This window comes from Anguilla anguilla, chromosome 15 (genome assembly GCF_013347855.1).
Source record: "Anguilla anguilla isolate fAngAng1 chromosome 15, fAngAng1.pri, whole genome shotgun sequence".
In the NCBI taxonomy this organism is placed as follows: Eukaryota; Metazoa; Chordata; class Actinopteri; order Anguilliformes; family Anguillidae; genus Anguilla; species Anguilla anguilla.
Window position 1 is genome coordinate 13589024 of NC_049215.1, and position 14600 is coordinate 13603623.

The following is a 14600-nucleotide window of genomic DNA, read 5'->3' on the forward strand; positions in this document are numbered from 1 at the left end:
CGCTCGTATTAGCGCTCGTATTAGCGCTCGTATTAGCACTCGTATTAGCACTCGTATTAGCACTCATATTAGTGCTCGTATTAGCACACGTATTGGCGCTCGTATTAGCGCTCGTATTGGCGCTCGTATTGGCGCACCTCGGCGAAGGTGTCAGAACACACAGTAATTGCCCTCGTCTTCGTAAACATACAGCTGTCTGCAGAGCCGTTTTAAATACAGCGCGGGGACAGAGCATACATTTACATTTGCCACAAACCGCTTGAGTTGTGTGATGGTGTGAAATGTTTAATTCATACAACACATTCGTCTCCCTTGTTGATTTAGCAGGCGTGTGGCCCCCGGTTAAGATGGACCCATTCCCCTTCCTCCCTCTTCTCTGCAGCCTCTTTTCTGACATTCAAAAAAGCGCTGAGAAGATTAACGTTGCGGGCAGTTAACGTTCTCCTGGTCTGGCCGTTAAAACAATAAATCACATTTATTAACCAGTTCATGAGCTTGTAAAATACCTTTGGGATGCCTTAATTTATTGCTCTATGTTCTCAAACTTACAGTGCGTCAAAGCGTAGGTACATAAATACAAAAATTGTAGTTAACAGAAAACCATCATGCACGATTCGTTATAAACGTAATGCTATATAGAGTCTTTAGTTTTTTTTTTTCCTCCAGTCATTTTTATTTTTAAAATGGTGTCAGGTAAAAAATAAAGTACTATAATCTATGAATTTGAGAGATCAGTAATAGTGATGGGATGTATTAGTATATTAAAAAAGCTACATAGATATATATTTATATATATATACAGTTTTTTCAGTGAAGTCTCAGCAGAGGATTGCATCTACTGATGTTCCTGCTAGCACTGTGTAACAAAAACTTTGCTGATTTACTTCACCTAGCTGATTTGTGCAAAAAAAAAAAACATAAAAACTTGCTGCTTAAATCCATCAAAGCGGGAAATTGTGATAAGTGAGAGATTTGGTACAAACATAGCTAGCACCTTCTGTTTATTTACACCCAGAAAGAATGGAGCCCAAAACAAAAAAATCTAACCTAAACAAGACGGCAAAAAACCGAAGGATTGGTATGTGGGAATGACTTGCTTATGGAGTGAAAGGGGCCGGATTAAGTGGGGGGGGAAGGGGGGGGGGGCTTTTTTGGCCTGGCCTTGTTTGCTGTGTTGCCGTGAGGTTACCGGGAGGGAGGACGGGAGGCCTTAAAGGATGCCCAAAATGCGGCCGACCCACCAGCGGCAGGGCATGATGACCCTGCAGGCCACGCGGCAGCCCCGGTAGTGATAGGGCCAGGGGTGGTACCCCCCCAGTGGCTCACATATCCTCTGGCAGTGGGTGTGGCCACGTGTGCACTCCGTACAACAGATTCCTTGGTGGTCCAGCATGGGGTCAAAGGTCATGGTGCCCTCCTCTCCTTCCAGATTGCGCTGCTGTGGAGGGGAAGAAGATATTGAAGTCTGAATATATACTGTGTGTACACACACACACACATATATATAAGCATATATACATGCATACATGCAGACATACTGTCTTCAATCCCTTTGGCTTCCCTCAGAATGTGCTGCTATGCACAAAAAGCCTCTCATTCTCCATCTCATAATTTTTAAGGCTTGATTCATTCTGTGGATTCTTAAGTCTTTGGAGCGGATTGTCTGTCTTTCAGTTTTATGTATCTTTGAAGAAGGATTTAATCTGTTTTTTCAGCGTATAACTTTCACAGTAGGAATTGGGGGTCTTGTGTTTCCTGTACTGTATGCTCTGAAAGAGCAATTCAAGGCTTTGCATTCATTTAGGGTGAAAGAGCTTAAGGCTCCTATTCGTTTTTAGAGCATACATTTCCAGGGAGGAAGTAAATGCATGCCTTCCTGTAGTGTGTATTTCATTGGTGGAAACACTCCTGAGAGTGTTTCTTTTTAGGCAAGTTCTCAGGGCAGAAAGTGGGGGATGGGTAGGAGGTGCAGCACTTGAAGGTTGTCCCACACCCCCCAAAACTTAGCAGCCCACCATGCGAGCCCTGGGTCTCTCGCACGGTCCTGCCCTGTCTCGTGGGGGTAGCACAATGGGCGCTCGTCTCCCTGGCTGAAAAGCCTGGCTGGGGGGAAACAGAGCAGGGGTGACAACCATCGCTTCTGTCCCAGTGACCCCAGCAGCTGTCCCCTGCTCCCCACAGCTGCTCTGTTATGGGGGACTCGTTGGGGCAGGGTTTGGGGGGGTGGGGGGGTGGGGGGGTGGTGGTGTTGGGGCAGCCCCTAATCTGTGCCCATAACTTGCACAGCTCACGCAGTTTTATAGAAATATAGTGTGTTGCATTGGACCGTACTGGAGTAAACCGGTGCTGTCACTGCTGCTCTAGGCTGGATCCTCTGCCTGCTCTTTAGCTGATCGGAAAGGACAGGAGTAACTAGTTGACTACCACCCCCCTCTCCCCCCTCCCACCCCCCCCCCCCCCACCTTTGCCTGCTTTCTCCCTGATGGGAAAGGACAGGAATAACCAGCTGGCGACCACCTACCCCCCAGCCCCCCGGCTTCATTTCCTTGCTCTGCCAGACTTAAGCAGAGAGCTAGTCTCTGAGTCTGGCGTGTTTGTATTGCTTTGCGTGGAGTGGGGTGGCCGCTGCATCACCGTCACCACTTTGGTGAGGCTGTGATTGGACTAGGGCCCGTATCCGCAAAGTGTCTCAGTGCAGGTATGCCGATCTGCCCATATCCTAACCTTACCAATCATGAGCCGACAGGCACAACCGTGTTAGAGGTATAATTTACCTGGGGATGGCTGAGGAACATCTGCCATCAGCTGGCTGTCATTACCCTGATTACAGTTCATGTCAACTGCTAGTTGCTTAACCAGCCTTAGTTATTATAGTCTCTTGACCTTTTAGTTTCATTTTTTTTTCTTTTTGATTTGCCACTGTACTACACAATTTTAAAATTTAAATCGTACCATTCGCAAGTCAAACCACTCATGGTTAAAGTGCAAATTCTCAGATTTACTAAAGGTTATTTTTATACAGTATACATAGTCCCCCCATTTATGGGTGCCATAATGTTTGAGATGAATAGCTTCTCAGGTGTGTTCAATTACTTCCTTAGTATAGGCATAAGAGAGCTTTCTGAATCTAGTCTTGATTCTAGGCTTTTGGGTGCTTTTGGAGACTGTTATTGATGTTTGTCAACATGTGGACCAGAGGTGGGCCAGTGAAAGTCAAGGAAGCCATTATGAGACTGAGAAATAAGAAAAAACAGTCAGAGACACATGAAGAGCGCTATATAAGAGCTTATTGTATTGTATTGTATAGAGATATAGGCCAAACTAAGATCAACTCTTTGAAACATTAAGAAGAAAGAGAACACAAATGAAGACCTCTACAGTTGATTTGATGATCAAATAATTCTCACCATAATGAAGAATAATGAATAAAAACCCCCCAACTGCCCAACAGAGGAGAAACACATTCATGCCTGTCCCCTGAATAGTATCAGTGACTACTGTCCACAGTAGACCTCATAAACAGAGGCAAATTGATGGAACCCACATATTGTTACAATACATCTTTGAGATATAAATAATTATTGTAGAGGATAGGTGAACCCAAAAAAAGCAAGAACATTTCTGCAATGTGGGGTTTATTTCTTGAGGAACTGTATTTTGAGTTACCATGATTCAGAGTAATTAAATAAATAAAACACAAATGACTGTTAAAATTAAAATTGATTTCATAAACCATAAACAGACTTGACTAAATAAATATTCATCCATCTGTCCAAAAATCCATCCATTACAAATTAAAATGCCCTGCAGGCATATTGGCCTACGTCATATAATTGACAGAATCCTTTATTTGCCCTCAAAGGGAGTTTGGCTTGCGCTTGCCAGCAGAAATATGCACATGGATTAGTCTTTTAAAATATTGTAAGGTTTGAACTTCCCAGTGAGCAAAAGTAATGAAGAATAGTGGGATTGCAAAAGTGTGCATTAATTATTTAAATGATTCTCCTCCAAAATATTGAATGATTTACAAGCAGTTTTAGTTATTTAATAAAGTCAATGTATAAAATGAAGGGTGAAAACAGGAAAGCCTAGCAATTGTAATAATAATGCACAGGATCTCACACATACTGCTGAGTACCTGTGCTCATAAAATCTACAGTGCAAAATGAGTTTTATCAAAATTTGTCTGTGGCAGCCCATGTGGCACAACAAAAAATACATTTTTAATGACACAGCCAGGCCATTCACCCTGCCTAGGGGTTGGCTCAGACAATACTCACCTAATAGGGGTTTTCTGGGTTACACAGGAGCAGTACTCACCTGATAGGGGTTTTCTGGGTTGTATGGTGGCTCCTCCTCCTTTTCTTCCTCCTCCACAGTGGCTTTCTTGGTAGTGGCTTCAGTTTTGTGTTCCACCACAGTTGGCTCTGGGATTGGCATCTCTGTAGCCTCGATCTCCTCACGGGCCACCTCTGCTGGAGTCACTGCCACGGTAGCCGCTTCCCCCGAGGTCATCTCCATGGTCGGCAGATCCCCAGAGGTCAACTCCACGGTGACCACGTCACCGGACGCCATCTCCACGGTGACCGAGTCTGCGGATGCTATCTCCATGGTGACCAAGTCCGCGGATGTCATCTCCACAGTGATCAAGTCTCCTGAGGATATCCCCGCAGTGACCAGGTCCGCTGAGGCAATTTCTGCAGTAACTAGGTCTGCAGATGGTATACCCGCGGTGACCAAGTCCGCTGATGCAATTTCAGCAGTAACTAGGTCTGCAGATGATATCTCGGTGGCGGCCGTGGGGTCGTAGGTTGTATCGACCGTGGCCGTCTCACCTGTGACCGTGTCGGCAAGGGTCATCTCCACGGTAATCGCATCCCCCACAGTGATATCCTCAGTGATGGTCTCTTTAGTGCCCGTCTCTTCAGTGGGGCTGATCTCCGAGGAGACTGTCCCTGCCATGCCAGTTTTCTCCTCAGTGACCATCTCCTTGGTGACTGGCTGCTCAGTGGGAGTTATTTCCATGGCAGCCATTGCCTCGGTGACGGCTTGACGCTTTCCCCGCTGGACATCCCTCCTCCTCCGCCGTCCACCTGTGTGCACAGCGGTGTTGAGTGTGACCACAGATTCTCTAAACTCATCAGAGTCAACTCTGTATGCTCAGGTCCCGTCTCCCTATTGTACAAACGTAAACTGATTTCATCTATCTTCTCATTTTTAATTTTGGGATGTGTACTAGTGCAGTACTATGCCCAAGGCAATTCTGTATTGTTAGAGGGCATCAAAATGCCAATAAAAATCTCCTGTAGTTAAGAAGTGGAGAGGATGGAAGGAGCTGAGTATCTGGTCTTCTCTTTAAAGAATCTGTGATATTACAAAAAACTCTGGTCCCCTTCCTGACTGGCCACCTAACCAAAGCCATTTCAGACCGTTTAGGGAGAGCCATTAGGACAGCTTATGAAGTGTGAGATTTTGGTTAGGTAGGTCAGGGCCATGGGGCAGCCTATGAAGTGTGAGATTTTTGTAGGACTGCATGGTGTGACCATTCTGGTAGGTCAGGTGGAGCCCAGAGGCAGGCTATTGGGAATTACCTTTTGGGTAGGTGGGGCGGAGCCAGAAAATAGGAAGGTCTCCACAGAGCTCTAGGATTTTGGCACTGAGGAAGCTGTTGTCCTTCAAGGGCTGGTCTGCAGCCACCCAGATCAGAGACTCCTCATCAAACTTGGCCGGCATGATCTCATCTTCCTGACGGGCAGAAACATGCTTCGGAGGTGACTCATTTCAGAGACCATAAAACACCGGCCTTGATGCGAGTCAATAACCCTCACTTCCCATCAATACTTCTGAGATCCATATTTCTACTTTATGTTTAATGAAACGGTTAAACCCAGCCTCCCTAAGCTGTGTGGACTTATGATTTTGTCAGCCAAGGCTCCTAGTACAGCCTGCTCATGCAAACATTTATTTAAATGCACATTCCCATTAACGAATCGCACACAAAGATATAACTGCGCTTTCCGAGTGCCGCCGCAAATCATGTTGCATCTCTGTAAACAGTCGACACATCAGACCTAACATTCTGCTTCATATTTTCCCTGCGCACAAAGCCTCAAATGCTGAAAGCAGCTTTTTTAAATAAAAAAGAATAAGAAATGGTTATCTGCATGGACCAGCCAGCTTTAAAGAAAGAAGAAGAAAAAATGTTTAGTAGCACAGGAATTGACATGCAAAATAACATTCACAAAAAAAACTGTGGAAAGTAAATTATTCAAAAGAGCAATGCTAAAAGAAATTTGCTTCAGAATGACTTACAGTTATAACCATAATACAATTACATTTTTAAAAAGCGTTATGCAAAATGAATGCAGCAGCTGTTGGTGCTGCTGGAGTAATTTGGGCGTTTTTGGCAGCAGCCTTTGCAGGAGTGGTGGCTCTTTGTGAGGATGTTTGGACTGGTTATCACTGCTGAGACTATTCCCGTTGCCTCAGGCTGAAATGTTTTCAATGCTGCCACTGAGCTTTTTGTTAGTAAACCTCTTATGTTGGGCTACTGTAGAGCATCAAGGTGGAGACAAAGGGGAAAAAAAAAGAAAAAGAAAAAAGCCACAGCAACACCTCAAAAACAGTGATGCAGCTGTTTAAATGTTTATTTCATGAATGTTTGATTTAAGCTGTATGTTTGCCCTGTAGCGTTGTTTCAATGTGTCATGTTATTGCAACAGTATTGGTAACTATAGGCAGTCACAAAATATGTTCTAGCTAGAAACTGAGGTAGCCTGGAGGATACAAAAAATATCTCTCACAATGTAACCTGTCCTGAAATGACTACATTAATGTATATATTCAAGGAAGGAAGGAAGGAAGAAAAAATGGACCATTTACTTTTGACCTACCAAATCAAACATCAGTGACTCTTTGTTCAGTGTTTCCACTTCAGGAAGGTGAGCTTTGACCTGTGTCTTAATGAAGCATTTCTCGCCTCCAGAGAACCGAATCCCTGTTATTCCCTGTCAAAAAAGCCATCGACATTACACACACAAGCAACAACAACAACACCAACAACAATTTCATTAGCAAGGCACTTTCACAGCACTAGCAGTTGAAAGCAGCATCATCCACATACACCACACCCACCACATCTGTGTCAAATAATTCTTTGAAATACTTCAACCCTTTTGACACCATAATGTTTCTGCGTGTTACTTCCCGTTTTCTAAGAAAAAAATTTTTTTCACCAATATTCCCATGCTCAGAATGTTACTAATGATACTTGATGGTTGTCACTTCTAATAACCATTTAATTATTTAAGTGACTTTGAAGTGAAGAAAGATTATACAGTCACACTTTCATCAATGTATTCATTCTGTGCAGTTACACAGTGTCAGGCTGTTCAAAATGTAAGACAATTCAACATCTGGAATTGATTGCTGTCATGCAAATACAACCAAAAAGGAATTTGAAATATTTGAAAAATTCTTGTTTTTTCAAAATTATATAGTACATTGTGACCTGTATGGAAACATGGAAAAAAATGTATAACTCACAATGTGAAAGTCGTGAACTTCCACGGCTTCATCAGGTCCACTTCCTGTTCGGAACATCTCCATGTTATTTTCTGAATCAATTTCCATGGAGCCTTCCTCTATTTTCCCATTGATGCTCATGCTGTAGTGGATATTGTACACCTGCTGACAAAGAGCCTCAGTGTTACTGAGGCAAACCTAGGTGCTATACTGTCCACAAAATAGATACACATTAAATTAATACACTTTCTCTCACAACCTAGCTTGCTGCTCAGCACACTTCTCAAAGTCATGAGGTAAAACTTCAATTTATAAAATGCATTTTAGCCTAATTAACAGAGACAGGGCCTTCATTTTGCACTGTGATTTTGGCTAATGTTAAAGTCCAGAAAATCAGAAGTATTCAGATTCAAAATTCATTGTGAATTTGAGTTACATTTGAGATTGTCTGCAAGAAGACACAGCTGTCAATGTATTGCTGCACCAAAAAACAAAACAAAAAAAACCCACTTTATTACAAAACAAAACAAAAACAAAAAACAAAAAGCTTTGCATCAAAATCCAGTAGGGACATCTTGCAAGAACAGGAGTGGGCAATTCTCTTTGCGGAGGGCTGATGTGTATGTAGGTTTTTGTTTCTATTCCATTTTGTTTCCATGGCTCCATTAACTTAGTAGCTCTGTACGCTAAAGCCAGTTAAATTGTAGATTAGACCATAGTTACATTTTTAATATAAGGCTACTATACGTTATCAGCTGTCACTCATGTGGTTCTCAATGAATTTGGCTAAAAGTGCCTTGCATATGATTAGGCTAATTGATAACCATGAGCAGAAGTTGGCATGAAATCCATAACATATATTCATGCTCACACCTGTGCTAGAACACTTCTACGAAACATTTTCAAATATGCTGTGGATTTCTTTTTATGCTAGTCAACTATTAATTGAAGAGTTACATGGACGCTTGTAAGAGCACACCACTGAACCAGCTGACAATTTCCTACATTTAGCATTGCATGTGTGGATTGGTAATGCGGTTTAAAAATGGCTTTGGTCTCATGCACAGCACATTAGAGTGTGCACACAGCATGGTTTTGCTGCAATATCTTTGCGTATTGCCAGTTGACAGAATTCCCTGTTCCCATATTTCAAGAACGCCATGTTTCAATGTCATTTGTGCATTGAATGACTGTCAATAAAAAAGATGCATTAGTTGTTTGAAGAGGTCAGGCCTGCTTTCATTTCTGTCAAGCCCATATTATGTTTACCCAGAGAGAAATACTGCTTACCCGTTCAGAAAGATCATTTGTTTATTTTCCCACAGTTACGTCTGCCCTCAGATTCCTTACCATAGGGTCAGGGGTTAACTGCCTCTCCCTTTGCCACTACAGTGCAATACAAATGTTCTTGGGAATTTTAAGAAAATGTTGAGAGTGCGTGTTATTTACGGCTGCGCACTTGCAAGCCAGGAAACGAAGTGATTATGCTAGTTAAACTGCGTAGGCCGTCGTCATTTCGGCATGGACGTCTGTTGCATCGTACATGTATGTTTTTATTGTTACCTTCCTTAAATTCTCCTGCGGTAGATATTAATATTATTGTAAGAAATTAACAGTTGGATGTAATTATATACCAATAGGTCATTTGAAATGAATTAATAGGCTATCTGTTCATTTGAATGATCAATGGCTGCATGTTAGCTAATATGCTAGGCGACATTGGCACTTAAATTAACTCTCCTTGGCTCCATGAACACGTGTGCTGTCCCTGAGCATTCCATTCTCAAGCTCAGGCCTCTTATTTAGGACCTTAAGCAGCTCAGGCATAGAATTGAGTTTGACGCTAAACTACGAATTCAGCTATGGTGAGCCGCCCATTTGGCCAAGGAAACATTTTTTTAAGGGATGACTGCATAAACAAAATAGATATGTCTGGTTAACGGAGATTGTTACGTTGTTTTTTCCTCTTTAATCTCAACAATGTAACGTTAATGTAAATATTTTCAGACGATATTATTCCTTGGGTGAGTAAACAGCTACGCCCACATAGACGCGCCCCCTCTGGCTCAGAAGTTTATGACCAAGTGATTGTAGGCCCGGTTTAGGTTGAGGTGGACGTGGAGGTAGCCTAATGAAAAACTGAGGTCGGCTGTAGCTCAGTTCTGGGCCAGGGTGAATGTTATCATTTGTCATGCGCGTGCAGCACCCCGTGATATAGAACTTCAGTTTTATATCGCAGCCGTTTTTCTCCCCAGAATGATGATTTCCTGTATCTGTAGCCTACTTTTGAAAGGGGAGCATACAAGGAGGTATTTATCTTTTTGCTTAAAATTATGTATTTGCTAAACAGCTATATGAAAATATGTTGGCCTGGCGTGTTCATATTCGCCATTTATGAATATTTATCGCGAGTTTAGAATTTTTCTCCAGGGTACAATGGCAGTTCCCCACCGGTGAATTGAGTCGACAGCCTTTCAATTACAAACTTTTCTCCCTATCAACACTATGCACCGGGGGCGTCGGCTAGGGAATGCATCGGACCATTAGACAGTGCAGCTAAACGACAACGGGCTCTTCACAAAAGCTGCGAGGTGTCTGGCTCAATCTCTTCTCTCCCAGGTCCACTCGCTAGTGTAAGCGCGTATAACACACTGCCCCCGGTGGCTCTTGCACGCTCCAGGTCTATTCTTGCAAGGCCAATCCCATTTGACACAACAATGCAATATACCGAAGTCGAACGGTTGCCATTTGCTCTAGGTAAAATACCAGCACATCCCAAATCTGCGCTCACTGCCGCGTAGTCAGAACTGCTACACCCACACATACAGGCGGCCAGTAAGCCACAAGCAACGGCGCGCACGAAGCTGAGCGCGTAGCAATATTAGAAACCAACTACATGAGTAGAAATGTCGAAGTCAGTACGTGTTGAACGCAACTGGCACCCTTCTGTAAGCTGACTTTCTTGGTTTTCATAATAGTCGACAGAACGCTGTAAAAACTGTCTTCTGCACGAAGTATTAGCCTGTACGTTCTAGGTGTACCGAACCATTTTCTCCAACTCGTCAGTTTATATCACCCCAGAGAACTGCATAGATGTGCAACAAGTTTACACATTGTGAATGCGTATTATTCCACATCAATTTATAATTCACGCTCTGCCACTGGTTACTGGGATTTGGCACAGGGCATCAGTTATTTAAAAACAGTAGGCTATAATAAAAAATACAGATAGCGCTAGTTTAGAAATCCATTCAATTTCAGTGTTAACGGAATCTAACACAAATGTGTCTACTAAAACTGTAAAACCTTATGAGATCGATGATTGGATATGGCAGTCTAACTGTATTTTGGTGATACATAAATCCTGTGTGGTCATGTGGCTTCAGATTACACAAGTTATTAAGCTTCGCGTTTATACAGTGGGCCAATTTGATGAGGCAGCAAGAGTGCACACCTCTCGATCCTAGGGTTACAGGTAGACCATCCGGACCACTCAATGGCTGCACAAACCACCCGACGAATAGCTTGCGCCAACATACAAAAAAAATGTGTAAACCAATGAAAAAATGCTAAATGATTAAAGAAAAAGTCTTACATGCTTGTCCTCGACTTTCCAAAAGTAAAAAGCACCAATAGCTCCGAAAAGCAGGAGAGCTGCTCCCGCGATAAGAACCACAGCTCCAATTTTCAGAAGACGGCTACTACTGGAGGGCTTCATGGTCTCGGCCGTGTATGCCTTTGGAAAGGAAAATGCAGAGCAGTTAAACAAATTATCAAGGGTATAAATGAAAGGGGAAAACACGCAGGCTGTGAAGATAAGAAAAACATTTTAATTACTTTTCCAATCATACCTATGCTACATTGATTTTAATATCTGCATAAGCGTTGCATTCATTTGCGCGAATTGGAAAAAAACATATGTGACCTACATTTATAATTGTATCTGCATATTCTGGAACCATAAATGCATTCCGGCGCTCTTCTCGGTTTTTAGTGGCTGGGAATATGTAAACCACGGATATTCCACACTTAATACATTGCCCGCTTTAGTTTGTTACTGTTCGCTTGTGTTTCAAAAGCAGATATTTTGCGTGAAGGTGATGTCCAGTTGTGTTAAAAAAATACAAAGGTTTCTGATACTCACAGGTGGTAAACATGGTTCTAGCTCCTCTGGACCAGCCATAGCGATAGGTATTTTCTCCGAAGTCTCTGCCATGGCTGCCTGTGGACTTCTGAGCCCAGGAGTGCACCAGTTCATTTTCTGGACCTCCCCAAAACTGAACGTGACGCGCTGGTCATGGAACGTGTTATATTACCTGCCTGACAGAACATACTGCCGTTAAAAATCCATAAACTTGTTTGCAGATAGTAGGTTGGCATTTCTGCTGTCATTCGTTTGGTGCCCCCTTTCTCCCGTCTATTTTATGTCTTATTTGGAGCCTATATGAAGAACAGGCACGTAAGTGTTAACGGTACTTAGATTTACGGGAATTAACTTTTTGATGAATGTTCATACGTTTATCCAGCAGATGGTAAGATGGTTCCTGTCGGTTGCCACTCGAACTAATGGTCATTTCTATACATTTACATGAGAAACACCCGATGTGTAGAATTTGAAAGGCAATTCAGGTCCAATTAGTTTCTGTGGCCAAGCCACAAGACATAGGAGGCCTGAATAAGTAGTCTGGTGCTTTTTTTTTATTTCTCTGATGTAGGCTACAGTGCAACTTGAAGCAGCATGCACTCAACTTTAAAACCCTCGAAATAACCATCATTATTAGCTTACTGATTGTGGCATCACTCGGAATATTTTGTTAAACACTTAAAATGTCAAGCCTCGACGAACAGTTCAGAATATTGATACAAGATATGGGATGTGTCATCCTTGTGTCAAGTTCCATATAAATTCCTTAAATGATTGCTGAATTGTTTGAATACAGCTTGGCTAGTGTGGGTCAGTGAAATTGCATCAGCAGTACTTTTCTTAGATTCTCCCTGAATTATTTTTACTGTGCTCTCTTTTGTCAAGTCTTGACTGTTGGTTGCTTTTTTGAGCCATAGCCCTTGGCTATAACTGTCGTTGTTGTCACTGTCATGATCTTTACTATTAATAGTAGTAGCAAGCACTGTAGCACTACTCATTGTAGGATTTACATTATTGGTAGCCTAGTTCTGCCCAGTTCTCTAAATGTACAATGTACAAATGTGAGGTGTAAAAGGCTTCAAAGTGTACAGTTAGCTAACAAATTATGTTCAAAGGACTGTTTTGGCATGAAACAGAATTTTAGTGTTTTCAGGAGGGGTGTGTTCCCACACACAAGTTCTGAAGCAGGGCAGAATGTGGTACCACATCCCCTATGAGAGCTAGAGCTGAGCATGGCACATCTTCTCAAACACAAGGCACAGTGGCTATAAGCAGATCTACGTTGTGGAAAAGGCCTACCTCTCTTCATTACTGATAAATACATTGCAAATGTTCTTATCCAGAGTGACTTGCTGGGCAAAGACCCGGATCACAGATCCACCCAGTAAAATGTCCAGTATTAATTCAACCATTAACAGGTTGCATTTAGCCCCAAATTTTAGATTGGGACCAAATGTTATCTGTTAAGAGTTGAATTGACACTGGACATTTTACTGTGCAGGTGCACCAATGTTTACACCCTCACCCTTTTTATTCCTTTTTTACCTCTTTGATTATGGGGTTGACACGGAATTCTCGGGGGGAACTCTTTGTGTGTGTGTGTGTGTGCGAGCGTGCGTGCCTGCGTGTGTGTGTGTGTGTGTGCGTGCATGCATGTGTGTGTGCGCGTGTGGTTTTAGTGGAAACTAGGTACTAGTATAATAATAGCTTTAGGCTTTTAGCAAATGGTGTGGCTCTAACTTATACAAGAGTACATTTTTGTGTTTGTGCGGCTAATTGCCTGCAAAATGTTTGACCCATTAAAAAATATTGCAAGAAGCCAGTAAACTGTAAAACGTGAAGCGTTTTTGAAGTGGCTGCCATGGGTCAGATAATTGGATGTGAAATTTGTTTCTAATTGGGACACAACTTGCAGTTCCATCACCAGATGGTTGATTTGTTTGATTTTCCTGGTGGGGTGCATTTATTGTAGGCAGTTTTTTCTCCAATAACATTTTCCCCATTATTGTAAAATTTTTGGTAAAATTGCAACTCTGCAGGGGGTAGACATTGAAACAGATACATTAAATTTATATTTGTCTTCCTTCTGTTTATTCATACAGTAAATATATAAATTTTTTGCTGTTATTTTAAAAGAGCCAGTGGTGTGATGGACATTTCAAATGGGCGTACTACAGCATTTGTTTGAAGCTACAGACGTGAACTCTGTGTGTACCTAGGGTCCCATCACATATGTAATTCAGATTCCTACGTTGCCTTCAGATGTATTGCTTGAGTGTGAAATGAGGTGCAGGAAGTGTGTTTGCTTTTGCACTGGTCAAACATCATCTGTTTGTTGGTCCAGACGCTTGACATAGTTTTCCTATTGGACTGCAGCTCCTAAACAGAAAGATTGGTCAGAACTGTATGCTGTCCCGTACTTGTTTGCGTTTCCCTCACTGACGACAAATCAATGGTTTTGCTCAAAAAGTGGGTCTGGCAAAACCCCAAAAAAACGTGGAATCGCGGCCAAAAATCCTGCCTATTGCATGAGCTGCACCATGTATCTCAGCCCCCATGACACCGGTAGCCAAAATCACACCTCCCTAATCCCATACTGATGATGTCCAATGACTGCTGCAAATGTGCTATTACAAAAAATTCAATTTCAAAGAATTTTCCTTTTTTTTTTTTTAAACAAATATTTACAAAATTACAGAAGGGTAGAGGGTGGTATGGTTCATTAACTTCAGCAGTATTACATGAGAAGTGTACAGGGTGATATGGCTGCTTGGCTTCAGCCTTTTTACAGGAGAAGGGTGCAGGGTGGGATGCTTCTTTACTTCAACATTTCTTTGTGAGAAGGGTACAGGGTGATTTGGCTGACTAGCTTCAGCAGTTTGATATGATAAGGTTATAGAGGGGTACAGCTGCTGGTGCTTGTATTTGAATT

The 14600-nt window shown here is 42.3% G+C and overlaps 2 protein-coding genes across 3 annotated transcripts in view; one reads left to right on the forward strand and one right to left on the reverse strand.

The window, feature by feature from the left end:
* Nucleotides 1-911: 911 nt before the first annotated feature.
* On the reverse strand, nucleotides 912-11778 carry LOC118214217 (leukocyte cell-derived chemotaxin 1-like). 2 transcript variants are annotated; one of them, XM_035393944.1, is made up of 7 exons: nucleotides 11669-11778; nucleotides 11120-11260; nucleotides 7546-7686; nucleotides 6894-7007; nucleotides 5592-5745; nucleotides 4321-5093; nucleotides 912-1438 (listed from the first exon to the last, which is right to left on the reverse strand). In XM_035393944.1, the coding sequence occupies exons 1-7, from the start codon at nucleotides 11738-11740 to the stop codon at nucleotides 1211-1213; spliced, it is 1623 nt and encodes a 540-aa protein (XP_035249835.1). In that variant the 5' UTR covers nucleotides 11741-11778; the 3' UTR covers nucleotides 912-1210. The 2 variants fall into 2 exon arrangements, with proteins under 2 accessions (XP_035249835.1, XP_035249836.1); XM_035393945.1 differs by lacking the exons at nucleotides 11120-11260; nucleotides 11669-11778 and adding an exon at nucleotides 8815-9475.
* The window catches only part of LOC118214213 (protocadherin-8-like), a 48459-nt gene continuing 43677 nt past the window's right edge, over nucleotides 9819-14600 (forward strand). The window contains exon 1 of the mRNA XM_035393934.1: nucleotides 9819-9833. The gene's annotated coding sequence lies outside the window, so the exon portion shown is untranslated. The remainder of the gene's footprint in view (nucleotides 9834-14600) is intronic.